We start from the raw sequence: 27,946 nt of genomic DNA, 5'->3' as shown, positions 1-27,946 counted from the left end.
CAGGAACAGAAATGAAAGCAAATTTGGGTGGCTGTCCTGTGAGCAGCGGACACCTGTGAGATCTGCACACCCGCTCTCCTTCCTGTCCGCACTGCGCCCGGCATTCCCCATCGCTAATACCTCACGGTGTTAGCTGGGGGTTCTGCTCACTCAGGTTTTCGTCGGTTTTCTCACTGGAATACAGTACCCGGCAGGCTCCCGGCCCCGCGGTGCTGTGAGGCGGGGCCGCTGAGGGAGCGGGAGGCGGCGCCTTGCCAGGGCCGCGGGCGGTGAGGGGCGGCCCCGCTGCCCGGCTCCCGCCTCCTCCCTCCCCTCGGCGGGGCGGCTTCTCCTCCCGCCGCCTGCCTTCCCTTTGCGGGGCGGCAGCTCGAACGGGGTGTGGGGCTTGTGGGATCGCTCCGTGCCGGGCTGCGCGGCCGATCTGCGCTCTCCTAGGCCGGTAGGTGCCGTCGCGGTGCGGGGCCTGGCCCGGCGGCGCTGGGAAGCTGCCTCAGCGCCGCCCGCGGCGGGAAGCGCGGGAAGGGCGTTTTTAATTGCGGAAAAAGACGATCGGTGGGGTGGTCAGAGCCTGCGAAAGGCCGGCGGGCAAGCTTCTGCTCGGGCCCAAAAATAACCTGATTTGTGCATTGGGCAGCAGTGCTGCGCTCACACCTGAAGGTTGGCGTTCCGTCCATTTATGTTTCCGCGGCAGTGCGAATAATTTGGTGCTTAGGCTGTTTAAAAGTGCCAAGTGTCGTCTGTGACCGTGGAACAGCTGCTGTGTGCGGGGCTGACTGCGGTGAGTCCGCCCTGACAGCTTGGGACTGCGCCAGGACGGTTCGTGTTCGGAGAATTCTTCAGATACCTCAATGCACATAAAGCGTGGAGTTAATTAATTAACAACGTGGGGTACTGAGCAAATGCCTCCAAAAAGTCAGCGGTAGGTAATTGTGCAGGGTATTTAAAGCCAGTTGGCATGACAAGTCTATTAATGGCAATGTAAGGATATTTTAAAGTTATCTTGGATGTTCCTTTTCTGTCCTTTTCAAGCCCCGTGTTTTGGATACTGGTAACGTAGTGTTTATTTGCACGTTTGGCAGCAGGGTGGACTTGACTCGGAAGGGCTGTTCTTGTGCCTCACTGCCTGCAGCTATAAAAGCCATTGGTGTATTTGAAGCTGTGTTTTCTTGCACAGGGTTTTGTCTCAAACGCTTTGTATTCTGAGCTGGTGCAGTTGAACTCACCCCCTTGGCTTCATGAATTTTGTATTGTTGTCTCTAACACTCAGACTAATAAAACTATTATCCCAGCTGTGCTTGCAGGCAAACTGAATGGGATTTGTGCCATGGTGTTTGCAGTAGTGATACACTGGAAGGGACCTGTGTTAAAGGCTTCTCATTGTCTTTGGTTAGACAAGGTTTTCCAAGATAGACAGTGAGTTATCTCTGGGAGTTTTTATCTTGTTTTTTATCACAGCTCTTACCTGGACTCACTAAACCTGTTTTCTTGAAGTGTGTGGTGCAGATGAGAATAGACATTTACTTTTAGGGGTCAGTTGGGTGTTTGGAAAGCACAGTTCTGTAATATGCTGCAAGACATTAACATAGCTAGTGGGTTGTTCTGGACAAGTTTATCTAGCTTTGGGTCTGTAGCCCATAAAGATGATAATGCTTTTTAAGGTGCATAGTCTGTATAGTTGCTTAGGTTAAATTTTGAATCTGGACTTTAAAAGAATGTTAATCTGAAAGGTGACTTCTCTCTTTTAAGAAAAAAACCTGTTTGTTACTCTTACAGCTATCCTGTTAAATGGCTTTAACTGATGTGGTATTAAACCAAAAGGGATTTAGTATTATACCAGGGAGAGCTGGGTCATGCTTGCTTTAATGCTTCTCCGCAAGACAAGCTGGGAGTTCTGTTACAGGGCAGTTCCTGTCCTGTGTTAAGGAGTTGCAGGGGGCTGTGTCTGAGCTAGAACAGTGAATTAGGAGGAAATTGAGATGTTCCAGTTGTCCCCTCTTTTGCTGACTGTAGTATTGCTATCGCTCAGCTCTTTGGGATGAATTAAAGCAGGTTTAGATGCTGAGGCCACTGTAGAACCTTGGCCAAGAGTCTCCCTGAACTTTGTAGCAACAGACACCTACAAGAAACAAGTCATGCTTTAACAGCCCTGTGATGTGAATTTTCCCTGCTGTTTATCTGTGTTCACATATTTGCATGTTGTCCTTGCCACTCACCTGCCCCTCCTGGCCATGTGGCTCTTGGATATAAAGGCAAGAGAAGGAAAAATACTTGAAACAGGCATTGGAAAAACAAAAATAAATACAGACTAGAGCAGATTAAGAGCTGTGTTTTAAATTATCTGCATTTTGAATCACATAGTACAAGGCTGATAAAAAAATTGAATAAATTTTCAAAGTGGGCTGGAGTGGGTAGTTAAAATTATATGTTGTGTGTGATAATGCAGGCTGGCAGGCTTGGTTTAGTGCAGTCTCACTCTCCTTGTTGCTTAGCCTTAGGAATGCTTCTGCAATGGATATTAAAGATTAAATGATCAAAACACAGGAGCAGTAGTAACAGAAATTCCTATATAGTACAACTTCTGTGCTATAATGCAGAAGCACAGAATATAACTCTTGGGATGAAGCTCAGGCTTTTTATAAGGCTTTTTGTCAAGCAAACTGTGAAGTTTAGAGCAGTGTTTGTATAATTCAAAATGTGGTTATTGAATTCTGTTTCAAAGAGCATTTTACGTGAGGATGATTCTTGGTGCATACACTCCCAAAATAAACATCACAAGTACTTTACAAGAAATACGGTTCCAAGAAAAACAAAGAGACTTTCATAAACACCATTAGCTTTAAATAGAAACTGATTTGTGTGGTAATATTTCATTTGCACAAGTCACATAAATCAGAATGTTTGCAGTCCCTGCTGCACAAACTCGCATTGCTGCTGCTTCTTCACTGTCCTGAACCCCGTGGATCTGCTGATGAGTGTGCCAGCAGGAGCAGAAGGGAGAGCAGGGCAGCACTTGGGTGTGATGGGGCTGTCCCGTGCTGTGCTGTGTCCTGGAATAGTCAAGTCCTTGAAGCATCGTTTGACAGCTGCTGGCTGTGTGTGACAGGAATAGGGGCTCTCCAGCACTCGGTGCCCTCTGGTAAGATGAACACAGTAAAAACGGCAGTGGCAGCTGAGGACACCTTCCCCTGCCAGGTGTGTGTGTGTGTGCAGTGACACCTTCCCCTGCCAGGTGTGTGTGCAGTGACACCTTCCCCCTCCAGGTATGCACTATTGCCCCTTCCCAGATTCAACAGCTCCCTCGTGGTCTTTGCTGGGAGAGCAGGTGAGCCCTCCAGAGCTGCTCCAGTGCCAAGTGAGGTGAGCTGGCCGAGACCTCCCCCAGCAGTGGTGTTCCAGAGCAGCTGCTGCCTGATGGATTGCTGCAGTTTCCTGTGTGCCTGGCTGAAGTGTGGGAATGCTGCCCCCGTCAGAAGAGCAGTAACCAGCAAGATAATGCTGCTGGTGGCAGCTGCCTCATGTTAAGGCACTGTTTCTGTGGTGACCACTTTCTCAGTAACTGGGGAGTGAGGTCAGCAGCTATGAATACTTCTGTAGGAGTGTATTCGTCTTCCTGTTTCATGCAGAAAGAAAACTGAAAATGCAAAGGAATATGAGGAAATAACTGTAAAAGAAATGAGGAATAACTGTAAAGCAAAACTGAAAACTTGTGTGTGGTTGTTTTATTAGACTTGCTGTGTAAAAATCCCTGATTTTGCTGGGTGGGTGAAGAATTAAACAATGTGACACTTAGAAGTGTCTGTTTTAAATTAAATCCAGTTGCTCAGCCAGCATCAGGGCCAAATTTTGAGTATTCTCACTAATCTTCTATTTTGTGCATGCCAGTATTTCCAGAGTATCTGGGTAAACTTCCACCTCTTCCAAGAGCTTTACTCATTCCTCCACCTCATTTTTCTGCACTGTGCTGCACTGTCTGCAGCCTGTGGGCTATTGGCTGTATGTGAGCTAAAAGCCAACTTAAGTCTTGTGGATGGTGGAAAATTTTTCAGTGTTGTTCTTATAATACTCTCTAATTCATTTGACTGATAATTTTTACACAATATCCTTGAGAAGACTTTTCCTGAAAAGATTTGAAAATTTGACTGTGGTGGTTGAGGTAAAACTCTCTCAAGTTTCTAAGACTAGTGTTATGGAACTCAGCATTTCATATAAGGAAGAATAAAGAGCCAGATGCAAATATATTTCTTTTCTGCCAGTGTGCCGACATCAGTGTTGTGCATTATTTGTTCTTTTAATAACAACCTTTTCCTTTTCTCCTCTCTCACCCAGCTTCTTCCCCCTGTTTGCATGTGCATTGGAGTAGTGGGTGTTGCAGTCCTGGCAGGAGTTAAGCCAGTGTCCTGCAAACATGGCAGACGAGGACCTTATTTTTCGTCTGGAAGGGATTGACAATGCCAGAACGACTCCAGTGGACTCTGGGAATTATCTTGATGCTGATAGTGATGATGAAGACAATTATTTTATCTGTCCAATAACTGATGATCCAGTTTCTAACAAGTCTGCCAGTACCAAAGTAGACAATTATTACAGCAGCTTAGCAAAAACTGAGCAGTACAGTTCAAGCTCTTCTCCCAGAAGCTTTAGCTTTAAGGTGAGTATTGGCTCCAGTCTTCATTAAGGTTTTGGTTTTACTTAGTTGGCATGAGACATTTTCTACCTGCTTCATCTCTTGTAACTAACACTTTTCAATTAAAATACTCATCTGTTTTTTCCAGACCTGCAGTTAATTCCATTAAGCCAGTAGTCTGACACTGCTGTGGAATTGCTTACTGTCCCTCAGTTCAGCAGGGGGATCTTCCTCCACTCGGTCCAGGAGAAATTTCACTGCCATTAGGATCAAACCATTTACAATGCAATGTTGATTGGGAGATTCAAAACATAATACAATTGGTGTAAGAAAAATTTGGGCCTGTCAGAAGATAATTTATTATGAATTTTTGTAGTCTGTGATATTTATAGTTGAACAAATAAAATTGTAAATTACAAAATTGTAAGGGCAAGTTTTTATGTTATAGTTCCTTCTTAGGGAGCTTTTGACATGTTGACTTTCATGCTTGAGCATGAGGCATCACACTGGCAGTAGCTCCTGACAGTGTACACAAGCAGCATCTGACCTTTTTGGGATGAACAGCAGCTCCAGCATTGCAGGGAGGTCAGAGGGGCTGCAGCTGGTGCTTCCTTGGCAGTGTGTCCTGTTTCACTCAGCTCCCTTCACACAGATCAGGCCAGGCAGTGGAGCCTCAAGTGACATCCACTCTCTAACTTACATATCCTAAATAAACACAGTTTGTGCTTTGTTATTTGTGTTTACATGCTAAACTGGCATGTCTCAATTTTCCTATATTTAATGTGTTTTATTAACACATTTCTTATTATAGATATTAACATTTGTTTAATAGATACTCTAAAATCCTGGTTATGCCTAATGCATGCTTTAATTGTGAAAAAATACTGGGGTTTATTTCAGTCAGATAATATAGTGAGTAACACATTGAAAGTGGAGCTGGCTTGTCTGCAGGAACATTTTTGCCAAAGCTAGTTAATAGAAACATTAAAAGGTACATAGGCCTAAGGAAGGTGAGGAGCAAAAGCTTAGTATAGAAATGGGACAGATGTTGGTGTATGTTAAACTAAGCAAGTCAAGACCTGATAGGGAGCTTAGTCTTCATTTGTGTGTACATTTTAACATGTACTAAACACTTGCCTCTGGGTCTGCAGTGCAATTTCTGAGTCATGTGGTCTGAGATAAAACTGATAAGGACTTCAGAAATTGCAATTATTTCCTCCTTCCTAAGCTGTCATTTTGCTTCTGCAGAATGTTTGTACCCATATTTTGGTCTCTGCAATGCCTAGTCTGGAATTGTAGGTTCTATCACAGATAAATTGCTCTGTGTTGAGATGTGGAGCAAGCCAGTCTCCATCTCCTGTTTAAGCTGCAGGAATGGTGATTCCCAGCACAATGAAGCAGGCAGGGCTGATGGCATCCTAAACCCCACAGCCTGGCCTGTCAGAGTCTGCCTCAGACCTCAGAGCTAAAGCAAGGCAGTGTGGGCCCTTGGTAATGAAAGGCAGAGCCAGACAGAGAAGTTAACTCTCTGCTTTAAACAGGACTCAGCACTGTTTAATTAACTAGTTAATGGGCAATACCCTTTTAATAAATACTTTCCAATTAAAAGAAAAAATTACCAACTTACCTCAATAGGTTTCTTCACAGGTGTTCTAAGGAGCATAAATTTGGAATATAAATTGAACAGTGGATTTTAACTGGAAGTTTTTTGGGTTTTTTTACTAACAAAGAGAACCAAGACTCTTTGTCAATCATTTGTCTTATCACATGTATTTTCCTACTTTCATGTCTCTCATGGATCCTTTAGAATGACACACAGCATCGTTCTAAGCATGGCTCTGTGGTTGACCATGGTCGGGTAGGTTCAAAAGAAAATGTCAACACCATATCTAATTGATGCATTATGATTTTTTTGGTTTGGTTTTGTTAGTTTTTTTTTTCCTTTTATGTTTTTTTTTCATTATTTTATTATTTGGGAGGACTGATTGCCTCAGTCCGTAAGAATCATCAAGTCAAAACTAAAAGAGGTACCTGCTAAATGGAATAATACCCATCCTGTGTTCTCTACCCTGAAATTTCACTGTGTGGCAGCCATATGCCTCCAGCAGGAGAAAAATTGCACTGTTAGCACCATTTCCATGAAATCCAACTAGTGTTTGTTTCAAGATTAGGATACAGCTTTTGTACAAAGCACCTCAAGAGATCAAGCACAAGTAATTAACTTACTTAAATTATCATCTAACATGAATACAAATCACCTTTTGGAGAGGGAATCTGCCCAAGAGATTGATACAGCTGATCAACCAAGTTCTTGTTGCTGTCTCTCCTTATTTCTCTCATAGGTATTTAAGTGTGGAAATCCTCAGGTCCATATCAGCTGTCATTGCATGACCTGAGGCAACTTCATTTTCTTATGAAACATGTAGGAAATCTTTCTCAACATGTCCTTTAAAGTAATTTTCTTTAATGTAGTATTGTTTTCATTTTGTGTTATTATTGTCAGAAAGAGGAGCATTTAAATTGTTTGCAACGTATGCATAGTTAAAGCTGAAATTCAAAATAAACATGAACATTTAAAGCTTAGCTGCTCCAAAAACTTCATTGATGCCATTGCTGACACAAATTCACAGTGTATTTTTTTTTGTATAAAAAAAGACTGATTTTAATTCCTGAAGATAAAAAACAAAATAATCACAACATTTTAAAAGTTACTGTTTCTGCACACTTGAAGTTCAGTCTAAGAGGCAATAATAATATCTCAGAGCTCAATGCTTCTTTATTGGCAGGGTGCAGAGTGCTTTTTCTCCTGCTCACTTTGCAGAAGGCATTTGGCACATCACAGGATCATATCTCCAGTTTTTTTGGAAATATATAATGTAAGAGAGGGAGAACAAAATGTTAAGAGTAAAGCATCCAAATTGGCTGGTAGAGAGAGACTGTACTCCAGAAAACTGCTTTGATATTTTACTCTTGACTTGGTGAACATTGAAATAGCTACTTGTCTGGAATTGTTATAATAATCAATTTTTACAACATTCTAGTTTCTTCTTCCTCATGCTCAGCACAGTCTGGGACCCTGGGGTTCACAGAACTTCTTACTTTATCCATATTGATTGTATCTTTAATGAACTTTTTTATACTTTTATGCATGCAAAACCAGCATATGCTGCTGAATCTGAAAAGCTAAAAATCAAAACAGAAAAAGTGAATTAATGTCATCTGGGTGTGCCTTACTGCCATTTGCAGAGCATGTTAGAGATATCTGCAAATTACCACAGGTTTTGTAAATTGTATAATACTGTGCCAGATTCTGTTCTCATTAACTTTACAGTGGTGCAAATTGAACTGAAATCTATGCTTTATATATCTGAGTGGGTTTCATTATAATTGAAACTATAAAAAGGTCAGAGTTGTCTTTGGTACTACTTGGTCCCTGCTCTGAGTAGTGCTTTGGGGGCTTGTGTATTTGCACATATCCATAGGATTGAGATCCTGATGTGCTCTAGAAACTGCTGGTTTTGTGAGCTGCTGCTGATTATAAATAAAATGCCAATCTGTAACTTCCTCAGGAAACCTGGAAGCATGCTATTGAGAAAGCCAAGCACATGCCTGATCCCTGGGCAGAATTTCATCTGGAGGACATTGAGACGGAGCATGCCACTCGTTACAGGTCTGTGGGTCTTCCTTTGGATGCTGATACTAAGTAGGACTGATGATTTGTGCAAGGGCTGAGTTTGTGTAGTGCAGAATATCTGGCTGAAGAGCTTTCATGATGCCCAAAGTGAGTGGGTCTTAACTCAGTCTCCCAGGAATATGTGAGTACTGCACATCATAAAAAATAAACCTTTCAGCAAACCATTGTCACACTTTCTCTTACACCTCAGCAGTATCTAGGACTTTCACTGTGTAGATAGGAAACAAGGCTGAAAAGTATTTTCTGGTTGATTTATTAATGCCATAAATGTAATCTAATAAGGAAATTAATCCAAACTAAGAGGAAGCATACTTAGTTTAAATAGTTTGGGAAAGAAAGCAACATAACCCTCCACAACTTTCCCAAAATAGCAGTTCCAGTTTTGCTAGTCCATGCAGTATTGTTGCATGTGGCTGGAATTTAAATCTTTATAAAAAGCCCAGAATAGCTCAGCATGGTCTACATGCTAAAAGGCAGTATGGCCCTGCAACTGGTTTCAGTCCTTTAACATGAGCTTTGCCAAAATATTTACTCTACTGACACAGGTTTCTGGGAGGAAGGGTTAGGGGTTAAAGGCCAGTTAATCACCACTTAGCATCAGTGTTTGGGGAGGCCTCCCTTCCAACCCCATACCAGTCATGCAGTGCTGCTCCTCCCCATAGACTACATCTGTCCCTGGTCAGCCACACAGTCCTGAAATAGTTTGCATATTTTAAAATACAAATAAGTAATAATTTTAGTTTAGGGCTACTCAATATTCTGTTAAAAAGAAATGGCTCTGATACTCCTGTTTTTATCTCTTTCTTTGCTGCAAACTGGGGTGATACATAATGTATAAGTGAGAATATGGGGTGTCTGCATGTATGAATTACTCTCTGCAGGTTGGGGGAACCAGGCTGGAAACAATCATGTGTTGATGACTCAGCTGCTGTGGTTCCCAATTTGGCTTTCACTGTGTTGGGAGTTCAAGGGGTGGGGAGAAACCACAGTTGCACTCTTTGTATTATCACAGGGTTGTGCAGGGACTTGCTCCTCCCTCAGTGCAGTGTTGGGCAGTTCCTGGCCCCACTGTGTCTCACAGCTGGTGCTGCTCACATTCTTCACAGCCCCAAGGCAAATATCCAGCCAGAACCAGGCTTATGCAAGCTCAGGGTTGAGGGAGACAACCTGTCCAGTGTGTAGAGCTTGGTGAGGCCCTTTCTGCCCCCAGTGTGCTGCCCAGGCATCACAGAGGAGGTTTAACTTCAAAGCAGATAAAGCCTGATCTGTAGTGTTACAGAAGTTCAGGGTCTGCCTTAGAGTCTGCTCATTGACAGGAGGGTTTAGTGTCTCTTCAAAGAGCTAAATGTGTTTCTCTTTGCCTGCCCAAAATGAGGGAGGCTAGAGTGTAGTGGGAAGACTGGAAGCTTTTGTGTGGAAGCGGCAGCAGCACTTTCCAGAGTCAGTAACAGATAAGGAAGGATAGGTGCTGGAAATGGGAGGATTTGTGTTCCCTGTGCATTTTTCTGAGACGTTTCTCCTGATTTTGCAGGTACAATGCTGTTACTGGGGACTGGGTTGAAGATGAAGTTCTTATCAAGATGGCTTCTCAAGTAAGATCACACTGTCCTTCATGTTTACTAACAGCAAGTGTGTAATTCCCTTTCTGTTCCTGAATAGTGGCAGCAAGATGTTTTCCTTATAGAAATTCTGAAATCTCAGTGTAATTCTTTTCACCTACCTCTTTTTCTTTGTATCTTTCTCTCCAGAATAGAGTAGAAAATGGAGTCAGACCTTCCCTGTCAGCAACATGAGGCATTTGTTCCATTCCCAGTGATTTCCCTTCCATGTCACCCCTCCCATTTCCTTCTGGCATCATTTCCCTGCCTGGCAGTAGTCCTACTATTTTGTGTGCTCCCAAATAATTTCTGTTGTTAGAATGAAAACCAACTGAATTTTCTGTATATGAGGGTGGAAGGCACTGTCATTTCCCAGTTAAATCCTGGGCTTGGTTGTGTGTTGGGGTTGCCTTGCTCTGTGCTGCTGGTCGAGTATCTGGCATGTGGGGAGATGATGCTGTCTTTGGCATATCCTCTACAAAAGCCTAAATGCAGAGCCATGGAGTCTGTGAAGCTTCTGTGGACAGTCCCACAGAGCTGACTCCCAGCTGGGGAGAGAATTTACATAGCTTGTTTAAAAGACATGCCATTTCTTCTCCATGGGATATTGGTAGGGGGAGTTTATCCAAATGCCTTTTCCCCAGATACCTGCTTACATCACCAGTGGGTTTTCACTTTTCCTTGAGGAAATATTTCTGTAGAGCCTGTTTGAAAACTGCTTTCTGCATGGTGTAAAGGGGAAGTCACTTACTGGTTAGAAATCAACTTTGTGGAAATGGCAATGCTGGGTTTTTGTTTTTTTCTTTTCCCCAGCCTTTCGGCCGTGGAGCAATGCGAGAGTGTTTCAGAACGTGAGTATCTGCCCACTTCATCTTTGTTGGCCTCCTTGCAGTATTTCTTTCTGTGGTGACTGGAATTTCACTTAGATGTAGTGGAAACTGTGTAAAGCTTGACTCCTTTCTAAAAGGCTTTCTGAGGGGTTTATCCCTGTTTGTGGGATTGTACCTACAGGGAGTGTGGTTCAGAAAGGAGAATGTTCTCTGAGTGTTGTACTTCAACCATCCCTGGGAGGCAAAATATTCATGAAAGTATAGTAACAGCCACTTAATTTCTGTGTTCCTTGTGTGCTAAAATATCTTAAAACTTGAGAGGAGGTCATAGGGGTGTGCAGCGTGGAGACCAACTTGAGGCCTACAGTTAGGCAGAGAAAAGAGAAAGAAAGAAAGAATATCTGGTTGGTGCAGACTCAACTGGAAAAGCCTCCATTGGTAAAGAAGGTTATCCTCCTAGAGTTTGCTCTGGATCATATATACCAGGATCAAGTTCTGAGTTAGGCAGAACTTGAACACTAACAGTTGTGCTTCCCAGAAAGAAAAAGTGTGGGAGAACACTGAGGAGGAACTTTTCCTTCCTTGGAGAGTGTTATCAAATCTTATTGTGGGGATCAGCATCCAGCTATAAATTGGTGTGTGCTAAGAGATCACCCCACCCCTTCCAGGCTCTGGAAATAAATGTTTCCTGGAAAATGTTGGGGTGTGTGTGTTTAAAAATATTTCCTCATCTTTCCATATGTGGAATTCAGAGAAATTGCACTTCATGTGAGGATTCAGCTCTGAAAGACAGATACTCCTGAAAGATGAAAATGTGATGTTTTGAACTTGAGCAAAAAGGAAGAAAAGTAACCCCACACTCCTGCAGTTTGGTATTGGCATTTCAGTATCAGTTCATGCTGGTGGCTCTGTTCCTGCAAAGGCAGCTGGATGCAGTAGTGAATGAAGCCTAGGAAGTAACAAATCTCAGCCTGCTGACATTGCTTTTAGTTCTTGTTACTTACCAAACTCCCCATTACACAATATTTTGAGTAATGCCATAAACAGAAATTTGTTGGCAGTTTTGCCTTAACCTCTGATGCTAAAAAAGCATAACTTGGATGTCAGCTTCCTACTGCTGGCTTTCCCATATGTGTCAGTGGTACAGGGATATTTCCCATCTGGAGCTCTCTCCTAGATTTTTGTAACTCTGCAAGTTTTTAGTTAAGACAGTGACAGCCTTAGCTGCTCATAGCCCAATGAACCAATGTGAGAATATTGACTTCAGAAAAACAAGAGCTGGCTTGTTTTATGCAGAGGAGTGTGTTCCTTGAAGAACTGGGAAGGTTTGGGATCTGGCTGAAATTCTTACCTGATTTCCTTGTTCATTCTTTCCAAGGCCTCTGTTGCTGTGACTGGGTGCCCATACCTGCAGGAGGACAGGCAGCATGAAGGTGCTCTGCCTGTAGAGTGTCCCCTGTACCAAGACCTCTGCACCAAGTTCTTGGCAGGGAGAGGAAAAAGAACAAGGGGGGAAAGGGTTGAGAGTTTGAGTGCTGCACTAATTAAAGCACCTGCCTAATGCATTTGTTGGCAGCCAGCAGATCCTTTCTTATCAAAGTTTTCCTGGGCTACACACTACCCTCCCACCCTGCCCCAGCCCCCCTGCTTTGGAGGGATCTGTGGATTAAAGATTTGCACATCAACAAAAGGGAAAAGCTGCATCATGACAACTGTCAGGTGCAGTTTTCCTTCTGGGAGTATGTGGGTTATGAGCAGTCACTGCTGTGTGTTGAGAAGCAGCAGATTACTTTTATCCCAGGAGAAGTTTCTCAGTTCATGTTTGAAAGGCCACTCCCTGTTAATTTCTGCAGAAAATAATTGTTGACATTAGAACAGGTTGTTGACAAGGCACCAACCCTTCATACTCTGAGTTTGAGAGAAACAGGAAGGGAAAGGGATTGAGAAAAGGAGAAAGTTCAGAGCACAAGTAGCTGCAGCTAAACCAAACAGTGTGGCACATCCCAGCCATTCCCACGGGATGTTTCATTTTCCCTTGTCCTTTTCCTTTCACGTTTCAGGTAGAATACCTGGTAAATGACTGAAGGTAATGCTTATCTTGGAGCCTGGCTCTGTCCATGCAAGGAAATGGGAAAGATTGGTGAAAAGAAATCCATGGATTTTAATTCAATGATTGATTTATCTTTCAGAAAAAAGCTGTCCAACTTCTTGCACACTCAGAACTGGAAGGGTGCCTATAATTATGTTGCCAAGCAATACATAGAGAGTGTGAGCAGGGATGTTTATTTTGAGGATGTTCGACTGCAGATGGAAGCAAAACTCTGGGGAGAAGAGTACAACAGACACAAGCCACCAAAACAGGTGCATTCAAAGATCTTGCTAAGCAAAAGTGCAGTGTTGTTTTTCGTTGGCTTCGTTTTCAGGCATAATTTAGAGGGAATTAATTATTTGTTCACATTCCATCACATTTAAATGCTTAGATAGATTATTTTGCCCTTCTGTGTTTTCTGTTAAGTGATGGCTGATTTTGAATGGAATAAATACAGAAATTGCTTTATATTTCCAGGACTAGAGCTATGTGTTTGTGAATGTCTGACTGTCCTTAGCTGTTGACTGAAAACCAAAATAAAATGATGCTTGTATTGCTCTCTTTGATGTGTGCCCAGCTGCTTTTGTGATAACCAGAGATGTCACAGAATTTATTTCCAGCAGCAGTCTCAGCAAGCACTTAACTGTTAGAGCTCCAGGAAGGTAGATGCTTAAATCTTCTACACCCACCCAAACATGTAGCTAGCAATGATTTTTGAAAAGAGCTGAGAGCCTTAGCAATTCAATGGCCAAAATTAGTGATTTAGATATGGGAGATATTTGCATTGCCTCTCCTATGAGGATTAGTTAATGACTGCTTTGGCTCATATTGGCAAGGTGAGGTCTACAGTGAAGCACACAGAGAGAAATCTACAAATCTAGAAGTTTTAAATGCCATGTTGGAGAAAATACATAAGTAGAGTGAGAGTTATGATGGTTTCTGCTTTAGGAATGTGTGTGGGCAGGATACAGAGATGCCTGAACAGTAGATACCCTCAGCCCTTCTCTGAAAATGCATTTCTTCAAGTAGTGCAGTAGTGACTGTTTTGCTCCCCAGAATGACTGCATGTTTTGCAGAGTACTCTTAAGGTACCCACAAGATGAAATAGAAAGCCAGCACTTGCTAAGAATTTTTTCAGAGGGGTTTGTTGAGAAGTGAGCTGTTTTAAAGTGACTGCTTTTAATTTATGGAATTCCTCCAAGAAGCACATGACTCTTCCCCCACCCCCTTATTAAACAGAAGGATCTTTGCAATTGTTCAGATTCTTGCATTGGGAAAGTTTTCACAGCTGGAGGATTCACACACACTTTGATCTGAAGGCAGTATTCTGTTAGTCATTGTTTATCTTCTTTCCCTCCCCAGGTGGATATAGTGCAGACCTGTATTATTGAAATGAAGAACAGGCCTGGGAAGCCTCTCTTTCATCTGGAACATTACATTGAGGGCAAATACATCAAATACAACTCAAATTCTGGATTTGTGCGAGACGACAACATTCGTCTAACTCCACAAGTGAGGCTTTGTTTCATGCTTTCCATGGAGTCTGCTGCAGAGAATTTCTGGGCTCTCTCCAGAGGTCTTGCATTACTGCCAAGAAAGGAAACTGCAGGCTCTGCAGTACAATGCCAGATTAATTTCTCTATTTGCAGTTTGTCTGCCCCTTACTTGGGGCCTGCTCTTTCAAGCACTGAATGCTTCTATATTGGATTGCAGTTGATTACAGTTGAGTTGAACAGGGTTAATACTCTTTGGAATCCTTAAGCCCTTTGACTCTAAGTATAACTTCAGGCATCAAAATGTTTCAAACTTTCTTCAAATTGAGGCAGTGAAGAGATCTCTCATGTACTATGTACTGAATAGTCTTTCAGTTCCTCACGTAATACACAAGAGATGGCTGGTATCCAATTCATGTAAATAAATCTAATCTATTTGCATATAAAAATGTAGGTTTTTCCAGCTGCAGCCTCTGAATAGCTGAATCTGAGACTGCATATAGAAATACAAGGACAGATTTCAAGTGATTCTTGAATCTTGTAAAATAAATTTAAAATATTGTTGAAAAATACAAAGTGATCAGCGTAAAAAAGAGGTATTTTACTGGGCCTTGAGAGGTCTGTTCTTTACATTTTTTTCCACTATTTTTAAGTTATTTGTCATGAGGCTTAATGTAAGCAGAGAATTTGTGTTCTGGGCTGTCATTTGTGCACTGAATCAGTGCTGTGCTTTCACAGGTTGGGAACAAAATGTTCCCTGGTATTTGCTGCAGTTAAAATGTTTGTCTATCACCACCAGTCACCTCCCCCAGGCCTGGCAACACTTTTCTGGAGGCCTTCCCAGAGGATTCTTAATATCTCAACTTTATTCTAAAGAGAAGGGCTTTTTGTACCTGATTCTTGAAATGTGTTTTTTCAAGACCACAAATGTGCATTTCATTATCTGATAGACAAATGTAGACACAGAGCAGTTGCTCAGGGGGATCACTCAAAGGGAAGAAGAATTTGTCAGGATGCTCACATTTATTTGTGAGTTCTTTCTCCAAACTGTGGCAGAGCTAATGCTTGTTGGCAGAAGGAAGCAGTGTCCCAGAAATGCAGAGCTTGCAGATTCACAAGCCAGAATGTTTATACAGAAGTTATTCTGCACTGGCTTCAGAGCCCACTGTTTTTCTCTCTGCCAGCCAGCTCCCCACTACCAAAGGTGAAGACTATAGTGGAAAACAATCTCTAGTACAAAAATGAGGAATTAAGCAGTCTCCTTTCCCCTGCCTGTGCCCACTGCTGCTTTTCACTTTGCCTTTTTTAGCCTCTCTGCGAGTTGAAGCAGGTTGGAGAGACAGGTTACTACATGCTTTTGGTCTCTCTTGCTGCTTTCATCATGGTGTTTTTACCAGTTATATTTCACTGATAGGGTTATCAGACTTATTTTCCCATTTATAACAGGGGAATGTGTGTTACTGTTTTCAGTAGATGAAGGGAGAGTGTTCTCAGACATCTTCTGTGGTTCTTTCCAGGCCTTCAGTCACTTCACCTTTGAGCGCTCAGGACACCAGCTCATTGTTGTTGATATCCAGGGAGTTGGAGATCTTTACACAGACCCTCAGATCCATACAGAGAGTGGTACAGATTTTGGAGATGGCAACCTAGGTAAAAATCAATGATTCTGTTTCACTAAAGGGTACTTCTCTTTTCTTCCCAGCTCTGCTGAGTAGCCACTGCACTGGGTGAGCTGAGACATTTCTGAGGGTCTTGCAAAGAGCTGGGGAAGTCCTGTTGTAAGGAGTCCTGTACAGGTCAGCTGTCATATAAGGGCAGTCTTAAAATGAGAGCTGATTGTGGCCCATGTCTCCTGGCCTACTCCTCAACAAGTAATGTAATTAAGTAGTTTCTGCCTCGTTGAGAACAATAATCATGGCCTTTGATTTCCTTGCCACATTGCAGGAGTGGATAGAGCTGAATGCAGAGAGATAGGCACCGTGTATTTTTGAAGTTCCAAGTGTCTGTATATGAAATTGTTCATTTAATCAAGCAGGATTAAATTGAGGCACATTTCTCAGTGATGCAGTTGCATTAGGTTTTTGTTATATCTTGCTCATACATAGCTTTCCAAAGCCCTTACTGGTGTTGAAATGGAAGTGGGGTAGGCTGTGTGCTACAAAATATTTTTCTCTCTCTTGGCTTTTTAGGGAAAGCTTTGAGACTTTCAGCTTTTAATAAGTAAATTGTAATATAAAATTTGAGTAAACCCTTTCTTAACTCTTTTTTTACTGCCTTAGGTGTTCGAGGTATGGCCTTGTTCTTTCATTCTCATTTCTGCAACAACATCTGCAAAAGCATGGGGCTTGCACCATTTGATCTTTCATCCAAAGAGAAAGATGCCTTGGATTATAATAAAAAATTGCTTGTAAGTGTTTGATGAAAAAGTTTAATTAAAAGGGAACCTTGAAATCAGTGTGTGTTTGGGACCAAGTAGATCTTAGAATGCTCAAATAATTGATAAGTTTGGATCTCACAAACCTGATTTGATGCTTGTTGCAAATTGATCTCAGTTTAAGCTGATTTTGGTGGAAATGAAACTTAGTCCTGAACAAAACTCTCTCTGACAATAAAAATGTCAGGGCTTGATGTTTTGTTGCACTGTAGAACTTCTCAAAGCAAATACTTCTGTATACCTGTGTATATTTATAGAGGACTCCTAATAAACATTCACACTGGCTTCAGCTGATTTTGGTGGAAATGGGACTTGATGTAACATTTGAATGAAACTTAGTCCTGAACAAAACTCTCTCTGACAATAAAAATGTCAGGGCTTGATGTTTTGTTGCACTGTAGAACTTCTCAAAGCAAATACTTCTGTATACCTGTGTATATTTATAGAGGACTCCTAATAAACATTCACACTGGCTTGTGTAGCCTGCTTAGAATTCACAGAAGGATTATTGACAGGACTTTCTCGTTGATTTGCCAAGGAATCTGCTCAAACAATTCTCCGCGGCACGGAGGAGAAGTGCGGCAGCAGCCGGGTGAGGACGGTGTCGGGGAGCCGGCCCCCGCTGCTCTTCCGCCTCTCTGAGAACTCCGGGGATGAGAGCATGAGTGACGTGGCATTTGACTCCCTGCCCTGCTCGCCCTCCTCTGCAACCCCTCACAGCCACAAGGTGGACATGCTTAGTGAGTGACACTCATACATCCCCCCTGGGGGGGTTCCTGAACATTGGGCTTGTCTTACTTTGGTTTGGTCTTGCTTTGTTTTTAAGCAGAACAGCACTGATTTAGTCCAGAGCAGTTGTTTCTAGTGCTCCTCTTGGAGCAGAAATAAAACTGAACGTACTTCTGTGTAGATAATTAATGCATAGATGCTTCTGTGAAAAACACAGCAATAAAATGATGATATCTAAAGCTTTTTCCTCAAGCATGTTATCCTTATAATAACAGCAAATACTTTTTTCTCCTAGATTGGCCTGTGTTCAGTGAAGTAGATAACTTGGATCACCTTGACAACAAAAGGGTGAGGGTCTTTTGCTAAAATTAAGTTGCAGTTGCCTAATAAAATATGTCTTTATAGAACTTGCCAAAGGTTTTGTTCAGTAAAAACACATAAGGGTGCTTTGCCCATTCTGTTGTTGCAGGTTGTGTACCTGAGGTCCTTCCAAAGTTAACAGCTAATGCTGTTCTGTTCTTGACTTCTGTAGGATTTTGAAAATGGTGGAGACAGTGGGTATCCCAGTGAAAAGAGAAGTGAGACAGAAGATCTGGATCATAGAGAGAGGGTAAGAACCTGACTGGTATAGCAGAGTTAGGCCTGTTCATACTGAAACTGTTTTTGTAGAAGAATCTTCTTTTTTATCCTTCCTGATCTAGATCTGTTCCTGATCTAGACTTTGAAAACAGAGGAAACAAAGAAATTCCCCCATGTTGCAGAGTCACGTATTCATATTGGGAATGACACTCTTACAGGAAAAAAATATTATTTGTAATAAGTAGCTTAATTTCAAATACTGTATTTGATTAGATGTTGTTGTGTGGGTTTTTGAAGTATTACATATTGCACTTAGGATGTGTACCCATCTTCTTGCCATGTGGAATCCATTAATATGATCTGCTTTCAGACTAGTTTACCATCTCTACTTTGTAGGGCTTGAAATATTACAGAACTTAATGTTGTTGTCAGGTAATAGTATGGAACTTTAGAATTCCTAGGGGTTATTTACTTAGTCCTCTAAAATACAAATTTTTAAATAAATGCTTTTTGACCTGGAGATATTAACAAGATATTTAATTAGCAGACAGGAAAGAGAATACTGCTTCTAGAGATACCCTTCCTTTTGTCACCTCCTTTGGCAAGGTATTTGTCATGGCATCTCCATGACAGGTGACAGGATTAAAGGATTAAAGTTTACAGGATTAAAGCTCCTGTGTGCCAAGTTCTTTATCATTTTGGTATGTCTTAATATATTGTGATATCACTGAAAGAAAAGGATCCAATGGAAACAGTTTTGGTCCTTGTCACTACTAATTCTGCAGTGTAGGAATAGTCTAGAGGCATAACTGGCACTTATCAGTTGCTGCAAATTGAATTATGCAAATCTTTACATTAACATAGGGTCATTCAAACAACAACCGGAGGCAGGAGTCTGATGAAGACAGTTTGGGAAGCTCTGCAAGGGTAAATAAAGCAGAAATGTTCACAGATTGAGTTTGCTGCTCTGTTTGTTCCACTCATCTGCCACCTAACCACATCACTGAACCAGATGTTGGTTCCCCTTCCTTTTCAGCTACAGAAAACATTTATTAATATCAACTTACCACTCTGTTACTTCCTTTTATGTTTTGTCTTTGTTTTCTTGTTAAAAAAGTACTGTGAAACAAATTGTCACCTCTGCAGCTGACCTCTGTCATAAATTAGTGATCATGCATGAGTTTCTCACTTCAAAAAAAATTACAGCTCTGTGGATTTATTTTCTGCCTAACTAAATTATATTTCCTTTCTTCGCTTGACTTTTGGAATTCTATGCTGTATGTAGTTGTATTATTTCTTTAAAACATGCAGTGTTTGAAACAGACACATAGTGAAGAGAGCTGCTGTCACCTGAGTTAGATAAGACAAGACCTTGTATGCTTTTAGAAAATATCACTTCTGTGATAATTGGTCTTGGATATAAGCCTAAACAAATAACTACTTTGAAAGGAAAGAAAAAACAGCTTTGACAACAATTTATTTAGATACAATTTTCAGAATCTCCTTTTAATTATTATATATTCCTGTTTCAGAAAATTGAAACCGCTTTAACAGACTGAAGTTCTGTGCCAGCAGCCTTTCCTGTTGTGTTTTCTCTGTGTACCTACAAAGGCCTTAATTGTGATAGAATTATTTTCAGCTACTGTTTCCCACCGATCCATTATGTTCAAAAATGTCTTCATTTGGGTTGGTTGCTCCTCCTGAGAAATGCCAATGCATGTATCTGCCTGTAATCTTCTGCATGGTTATGTATCATTTTTCTAGAGTGCAAGCTGCATTTAAGGTGTTGGGAACTGAAATTCTGGGCAGAAAAATATGGGTTTCATTTTTTTGTGCATGGATAACTTCAGTACTTGTAGTGTGCCTACTCAGTTGCTTATTTGTGTATGTAACTTCTGATTCAGAACTTCAAGATGATTCTTCAAAGTGATGATGTTCAGATTAGAAATAGAGGGGTTTACTCAGTTTCTTTAATGAAGAGTAATAACTACTACTAACTTTAGTAGTTACTTAGTAGTCAGCTACTAACATGACTTTTGAAAGCTGTGTTTTAAAATACAATATTTTACTACATTGCAATATTAATATAGAGGATTTGATTCCTGGATGGTAATCCATATGGATGGGAATTTTAATTTTGAATATAAATAATGGTGTATTTTGTATTTCAGATCAGTGTGGAGAAGTGGAATCTTTACAACTCTTCCAGAGTCCACATCCACAGACCATCCTGTGTTGCCCAAGAAGTTCAGAGGCTCAATGCACTAGAACTTGAAAAGAAAATTGGGAAGTCAATCCTTGGAAAGGTGAGATGGGTCTGCTGATACTGTTTTATCAACAAAGAGCATCTTGTATTTATGACTTACATAGAGGTGTTGCCCTGCTTACATTTATCTGTGCAGTTGAACACATCTATACCTTTCTGTCACCTACCCATGTTGAATAAGGGACATCTGAGTTCAGGAACCCATGAATTCCATCTGCTTTTGGCCTTGCAACATCTGGGCTCCTTTGGGAAGAACCCTGCTGTTGTTAATCTGCATTTCCAGAGGCATCACACAGGGAGGATACAGTGGGATGGGTGTGCTGTGCCTGACCCACATACCTTGCACATAGGCAAAGCTGAGCTCTTGAAAACTTGGTAGCATGGGCTGATTCTTTTTACTGCAGACTCTTATAGATAATGCAAATGTGAATTAAGTTTGCAGTTATGTATGGCCTTGAGCTCACTCCTAAAATATTATGTAAATCTTAATGAACATCCTGCAAACCTTAGGTGTTCTCAAACTTTTTGATGTGGGAGGAAACCTGTTTTTCACACAAACTTTCAGATTGGAAAAGACCTCTAATATCATCAAGTCCAGCCTCTGACCAATCCCCACCTTGTCAGCCAGCCCATAACACAAAGTGCCATGTCCAGTTGTTTCTTGAACACCTTCTGGAACTCTTGATTCCACTGCTTCTCTGGGCAGTCCATTCCAATGTTTAACAGCCCTTCCCATGAAGAAATTCTTCTTGATGTCCAACCTGAACCTCTCCTGGTGCATCTTAAGGCTATGTCCTCTCGTCCTGTCACCAGCTGCTTGGGTGAAGTTGCTGACCCCCATCTTGCTAGAATCTCCTTTCAGATAATTGTAGAGAGTGCTGAGGTTTCCCCTGAGCCTCCTCTTACTCCAGGACTTAGCTCTAAGACCTGGTAAAGTACGAGCAGAGGGCTTTGAAGGATCACATCCCTCCATCATGCTGTGTCTTTCCTGTGCAATTGTGTCCAGGTTCACCTGGCCATGGTTCGCTACCATGAAGGCGGGCGCTTCTGTGAGAAGGACAAGGAGTGGGATCAGGAGTCAGCCCTGTTCCACCTGGAGCATGCTGCAGACTGCGGGGAGCTGGAAGCCATCGTTGGGTTGGGCCTCATGTGCTCTCAGCTGCCACATCACATTCTTTCCGAGGTCACTCTCGAGGTATGGAAGATGCCAAAAAGCAGAATATAGTCCATTGTAAAAATAACATCAGAATAGCAGGAAATGGAGATGAAACTAAAACTGTAGTTAGATGAAGTAAAACTGTAGTTAAGTGTTCTGTAGCCTCTTCAGAGAAAACAGATTACTTTGTAATTAAGGATTTGGACAAAACAGCAAAAAAATGCTGTCTCTTTCTGGTTTTGCCAGCAAATTACTGCATGCCTTTGGGAAGCTTTTGAAGCCACCTTTACTGTTCAGCTGCTTTATTTCTTGTGGCTGTGCCAATTTCTCAGACATACTAAATACTCACTGACTTTGAGAAACTGCATTTAATGGTAAAGGGATGGTTTTAGAAGCATGCATTTTCAAGGTTTTGTTTTCTTTACTAGGATACAAAGGAGAACAGAAATAAAGGATTTAATTATTTGCTGAGAGCAGCAGAAGCTGGAGACCGGCCTTCCATGATTCTGGTAGCAAGAGCATATGATACAGGTGTAAATCTTGGTGCAGACAGGTACTGTGCATGGCTGAGTAAGTTAATTGGTGGCACTTCACTGAGGCAAGGCTGGGGCAATGATTTTTCTGCTTTTGTATTTTAGCATGTCATTGTTATTTGTGTGAGTTTTCTGTTTTGCACAACAGTGATACTCTTTAAATTTCCCACTGTCAAATAACATCAAACTTCTAATTGAACTTCACTGAGCATTCTTAGTGTGCAAAATAACTGATTTTGAAATGTTTATGAAACAAGACTCTGCAACTTGAGGGTTTTTTTCTAAATTGGTTGCTCTCACAAATAGAAATCCCAAAACCATACAGCTGGTGATGAAGATCAGACTCTGGAGTTCAGGAAAACACTTCAGTCTGATAGTTTCTCCTGTAATTCCTGCATAAAGTGACCCCAGCCTCATTTTGCTGTTGTGACCTAATGTCCTAGTGCAGTTAGTGAGTCTCCATGAGAACATTTGCTTTCTTGGAGAGTGTCAAGGGTCTGAGAAGCCAGTACAAAATGGGATGCTGAATCTCCAATGCAAAGAACATTTGTTTCCTAAGGGAACCATCTTCAGAAATCATTTTTGACTTCAGGGCCCAGGATTGGAAGGAGGCACTTCGCTGGTACAACGCCGCGCTGAACATGACTGACTTCGATGAGGGAGGTGAATATGATGGCACTCAGGACGAGCCCCGGTACCTGCTCCTGGCCAGGGAAGCAGAGATGTTAATGATGGGAGGGTTCAACCTGGATAAGGATCCACAGAGATCAGGTGAGGCCTCATTTTGTTTATGTTTTCCATAATCTTGCTTTTCCTTCCCTTCTGCCCCAGCATGTACCCCAAAAATAGATTTCTTCCTTCAGCTGTTATAAAACACAGAGAGGATCAATACCTTCAGATTTAATGATGCTGGGTGTAACAAGGCTGGTAACAGTGGAAGAAGAGATCTTGGCAGTGACAGGGTGGTGGGTGGTGCCAGGTCCAATCTGTGGCACATTGAGTCACTGCCAGGCAGCCTTCACTCCCTCTGAGGTTGCTCTTCTGGGTCAACTCCCCTGAGCTGCAGGTTGCTGCTTGTAGTTTGAGCTACACCTCCCAGGCCCTACACAACATTCTCTTAGTTGCTGTGTAACCTACATGCCAGATGTCTGTGCTTGGGGGCTCCTACAGGCTGCTCTTCCCAGGTACACTGGGGAGCCATCAGCAGCCAGTTGTATAACTTGAAGAGCAGAGGCCAGGTTCCCAGCTGATGTAACTGTGTCACTGTTAAAACACACTCATACATCCGGCCCTGCAGTTTGACCTCAGTTTATCCTTTTCTCCTTTATTTGCTTAAGGCTAAAGCCATATTTTTTCTTTACTCTGTCAACATAACTGATGCTGTTTCCTCTCTAGGTGAGCTTTACACAGAAGCAGCAGAAGCAGCCATGGAAGCCATGAAGGGCAGACTGGCAAATCAGTATTACCAAAAAGCAGAAGAGGCTTGGGCAATGATGGAAGAATGACACTGAAATTAAGCAGTTCTTGTATATAAATTTGTTATAGACTTGCTGCATTTGCAGCTGCAGAGATGTAGTTTTATGTGATGTTACCAGGTTGGTTTTTTTTCATATTTTAGTTTTATAATTTTTTTTGAGGATAGAAATCTAAATATAAGTAGTATGTAGGGTGCCATAGCATACTTCTGTTTGTGTTTTAAAGCTCTAATACACACACACACTTGAACCTTTTATACTTTTTTTACTGTTAGAACTGAAGGGCCTAGTTTTTTTGACAAAAGAAAACGAGGCCTTATTGTTTAGATTTTACATGTCCTGTTTTTTACACAGCAAATGATCAGTGTGTTTACATTTCTTTTCCTCCCCACATACAGAAAAACATTTTCCTAAATTCTCAGCATTTCTTCATCATTTTTGGTGTATCTCACCAAATTTGCACAAGAACGTAAATTTTCAGTTTATGGATGCAGCTACTGATGTTAGTAGTAGTTTCATTCTATTTTGCTGACATTATTGGACACTTATTCTCAAATTAATTTCAGATGGAATCCTTATTTTAGGTAGGGAAGATGATTCAGATTGGCAGTGAGGATACTCAGGGTGGAATGTTTTATTCATTACCAACATTGCATATTACACGATTAGAAAATTGTTCATGTTCCTGATGAGGTGAGGCATCCAGCTACCTCTCCCATTTTCACATTTTGCACCATATAAAATTGTATTTGTATAAAAGTCTACTGATCTTATATTTGTCCAATTATGTACAGTAGCAAGATTTGTAATATATGGGTAATTTGAAGTTAGTTAGTTTTACAGGGGCATCTCAAATCTCAGTGAAGCTAGATCATCTCACTTAAAATGAGAACACGTTTTCCACCATTTCCAGATGGATGTTTGAAGAGGTTAGGAGATGTTGATTCACCTATTTCTATGTACAGAAAACAATTTATATGGTTTAAGTATATTTTTAAGTAGTACTTTATCTGCAGATATTATTTAGAGAAGAGTTTTTGGTTAGAAAGGGAAAACAGTATTACCCCCAAACACTTGAATTTGTGTCCTCTTTGCTTTAATCCTTGTCAGTGAGGGGAGGACAAATACCTGGTGGTGGTTGAATTATCATTGCATAGAGATAAGTTTCTTCAAATCCAGTCTTTTATTCCAAAGCTGCTGTGCCATCTGTATGGATAGTACAGAAGCTGTTCTATTCCTTGGTTGTGGTTAACAGGCATTTTGCAGGAGATTTAAGGTGGAAGCTTCTGCCTCCTTGACCTGGCAGCCTCCTGAGGTGTAAATTGATGTGCACAGGGGGCAGCCCTGTGAAGTGCTGAATGACCTGTGATGCTCACCACTTCAGCCAGGCTCTTAAAAGCAGGTGTAAAGCTAAGCAGGGCATGAGATAATGCAGGAGTGATTAGGATTTCTCTCATGCATAGCCAAGGAATATTAATTTCTTGTAAAATGCAGAAACTGTTCAGGAAACAGAAATCAGTTCTTCCTTTCCTGTGCAAGTGCCTGTCACTGGAATCAAATTGTGCTCCCTTTCCTCTTTTTTATGGCAAGTGGATCTTGAATTGCTGTTCAGGCATCACCCAAGGAAGGGTGATGTCAATAACAACTGCCACTGTCTGAAAGAGGTGAACTCCTGGTGGTTTAGGGAGAATTTGGATCCTTTCTAGGAGGGAAGGGAAAGTTACCCTTGGATGTTGTACTTCTGGCTGGTGCTGTAACCACCAGGCAGTTGTAGCTGTGAGCAGCCTTGCAACACATGGCAACAACTTCTTGCTGTAGATTGCAGAGGTTGTGGCAAAGTAGTGCCCATGGCCTTTTTCTTTGTTTTGTTTTGAGAGTGAGAGCAAAGCTCTACACCCATTAATGGAGGAATGTCTCATTTCTAGATCTCAGCTGGTCTTAGGTAACGAGGTACTAAAATGACCAGATTTTTGGACCTAATATTTTTTGTACATGCTGAAATAGAACCAGAGGACTGCTATTCAGATGAATGTTTTCAGTGCCTATCCAAAGTTCTGCTTTAGGTACCTAAAGCTTCTCTGGGTGTGGCCTTTTTTGCTATTGCAGTTCATAGCATTAAGGTATCAGCTGTCAATGAAAGGTGAAGCCCCTCACCTCTGCAGACAGTTGAATAACCTGTTTTGTGCAGAACCTATACAGTGGAGGAACTATAAATCAGACAAAAGTGGAGGAACTATAAATCAGACAAAAGTTTGTTTCCCTCATAAGGTGGTGATGCCAAATCTTTAACATTTTCCTTGAGAAGGAAGCATGTGTGACAACACTACTAAGCATGTAGGGAGGAGATTGAATGTGTCCAAAATGTGCATGCAAAGGATGTAGAGTGTAATTATTGACACTTTTTGGTGTAGTTTAATTTGCTAAATTCAGTACTTGCTGAAGTTGCTGACAGCTCTGTGTAGATCTGGTATATAAAGATGCACACAGCTCAGTGCAAACTTAATTTTTTTTTTCAAATGCTACTTTTTGGTGATGAGGACTACCTTCTGTCCTAAGGTGTATCAGATGATTTAGCCATACAATAAATGGGACTGTCAATAATACGGAAATTGTTTACAGAAATATTCACAACTTATTCTGTGACATTCTTTTGAAGGGAAAAACTGTATATTTTAAAGACTTTTGCAATGATATTGCTTTATGCTGTATTTTTAATCTATTCACAATGAATAAATAAAAATCTGTATTTTTTAAAAATGTGAAAATAAATCTGAGGCTCAGTGTGCCAGAACTTACCTGGGTTCAGTGTTTCCAGATGTCAGTGGGAATATTTCTTGGGTAAGGACAGTGAGATGGAAGACTTTGTGTGTCAGACAAGCAAATGTTGCTTGCCTGCATCACTTAGTCCTCTCATTCACTTTTCTGGGTTCATTCTGGCTAGTAAATAAAATTGTTCTTTTTGTCACTTTTCTCAGTAGAGTTTTACTCATTGCTTGTGGGCATTTGGGTTTTTCTGTTTGTTGTTTGTTTTTTGGTTTTTTTTCCTTTATAACTTGCCAAAATTCAACCCTACTATTGTAAGCTTCCAGAAATCCTCTCTGTTGTTTGTATTATTCCATTCCCAATTTCATTCCCTTTCAACAGTCAGAAGTAACTAACTGGGATGTGTAGCCACAAAATCTTCCTCCAGAAAACAAATGGTTGATGTGCTCTCTGATTTGCATTTGATTACACACGTAATGTCTGTAATGGAGGATAAAATATAAGGCCAGGAAGGCTCATTTGCAGGGTGCTACAGAGGCCTCCGTATGCTTTTAGTTTTTGTTTAGTCCTGAGAATGTGCTGGGCTCTGTGATTTGTGGTGGGACACATCTAATGACATACTGTCATTTTGCTATGATTTATTTCCCTTTATGTGCCAGAATAATCTGTTTGATACAGGCTCTTTCAAACTGTTAAAAAGGAGCTCTTAGTGTTGGCTTTTTTATTGCTTTATTTAGACAGGTGGAACCTCTTATACCTGTGTACTTTAAGCAATGTGAAATGGTCCTCTGCAAAGGCACTGTCAAATAGCAGAATTTCCTAACAAAAAAAAAGCACCATGTGGGCCTCTGCACTGTAGAATCACTAAGATTAAAAATGGTGAAATTTGGCACTGCTCTAGCTTTTTAAACCTTTGGAGTTTTTAGCTATAGCTGCTGTCACAGAGATGGAGTGTTTGCAAGTGTACCAAAGTAAGAATAGCATTCTTCAGAAACCATGGAGACAGCAAACTCTTATAGCTTATGAAGTGTAAATAAGTATATTGCCTGTTTCTTAATGACTGGTCTGTGGGACTGATTTGAATCTCATTTTCTTCCCCACAGATGTCATTTCCCTCAGAGTAGAATGAGTGCTGACAGAGCCAGGTGTAGTTACCATGGGTCAAGTCAGGACTTCTCATCTGAATGTGGACAGGCAGAATTTCATTTGAACCTCTCAGGATGGATGCAGGGCAGTGCTGCCAGGGGTGAGTCAGGGTATTTTCAGGTTTAAGTTCAGGGATATCTCTCAGTTGCTCCTGCTGATGGACTGACTCCTGTGTGGGGACAGCTCAGGGCTTTGTAACCAGGGGGCCTGGCCCTTAGTCTGGGAGTGTTACATACTCCATATTCTCTGCCTATCCTGTGCCAGGAAACAAGGTAATGAACCTGGAAGCTTGTTTTTTATGTTTGAGTTCTCCTCTAGGTTAATTGTTTTTAATTTGGAAAAGGTCCTGCCATTGTAACTGATGTTGCACAGGTGAAATGAAAAAACTGCCACCCCTGAGGGACAGCCTGTGCTCTTAGCCCCTGTCTGTGTCATACATGGCTGATGTGAGTAATCTCAGGTACACAGGCTTCCTGTGGTGCTCAGGAGAAATGTGGCCAGGCACAGAAACATTTCAGGGACCTGAGCTGAGCTGAG

At 41.4% G+C, this 27,946-nt stretch overlaps 1 protein-coding gene across 5 annotated transcripts; it reads left to right on the top strand.

Annotated features, from left to right (window-relative positions):
- Positions 1-304: 304 nt before the first annotated feature.
- On the top strand, positions 305-26,293 carry EEF2K (eukaryotic elongation factor 2 kinase). 5 transcript variants are annotated; one of them, XM_039732108.1, is made up of 19 exons: positions 307-439; positions 4,327-4,648; positions 6,432-6,482; positions 8,194-8,294; positions 9,850-9,910; positions 10,730-10,767; positions 12,936-13,107; positions 14,198-14,347; positions 15,846-15,978; positions 16,608-16,735; positions 17,301-17,502; positions 17,787-17,839; positions 18,024-18,101; positions 18,935-18,997; positions 20,242-20,376; positions 21,343-21,531; positions 21,921-22,045; positions 22,618-22,796; positions 23,421-26,293. In XM_039732108.1, exons 2-19 carry the CDS (start codon positions 4,406-4,408, stop codon positions 23,528-23,530), a joined length of 2,211 nt encoding a protein of 736 aa, XP_039588042.1. In that variant the 5' UTR covers positions 307-439; positions 4,327-4,405; the 3' UTR covers positions 23,531-26,293. The 5 variants fall into 5 exon arrangements, with proteins under 5 accessions (XP_039588046.1, XP_039588042.1, XP_039588045.1 ...); XM_039732109.1 differs by lacking the exon at positions 307-439 and adding an exon at positions 480-919; XM_039732110.1 differs by lacking the exon at positions 307-439 and adding an exon at positions 2,993-3,136.
- Positions 26,294-27,946: the final 1,653 nt, after the last annotated feature.

This window comes from Passer montanus, unplaced genomic scaffold (assembly GCF_014805655.1).
Source record: "Passer montanus isolate IOZ18808 unplaced genomic scaffold, ASM1480565v1 scaffold8, whole genome shotgun sequence".
Lineage (NCBI taxonomy): Eukaryota > Metazoa > Chordata > Aves > Passeriformes > Passeridae > Passer > Passer montanus.
The sequence above is the reverse complement of the archived record's forward strand: the minus strand, read 5'-3'. Positions and strand labels throughout refer to the sequence as shown.

Excerpts from the sequence above, each read along its gene's own strand:
- EEF2K (XM_039732108.1), top strand. The coding sequence starts at position 4,406 with ATGGCAGACGAGGACCTTATTTTTCGTCTGGAAGGGATTGACAATGCC. Across the intron at positions 14,348-15,845 it reads ACATTCGTCTAACTCCACAA|GCCTTCAGTCACTTCACCTT; the intron begins GTGAGGCTTTGT and ends GGTTCTTTCCAG. Across the intron at positions 17,503-17,786 it reads CCACAAGGTGGACATGCTTA|ATTGGCCTGTGTTCAGTGAA; the intron begins GTGAGTGACACT and ends TTTTTCTCCTAG.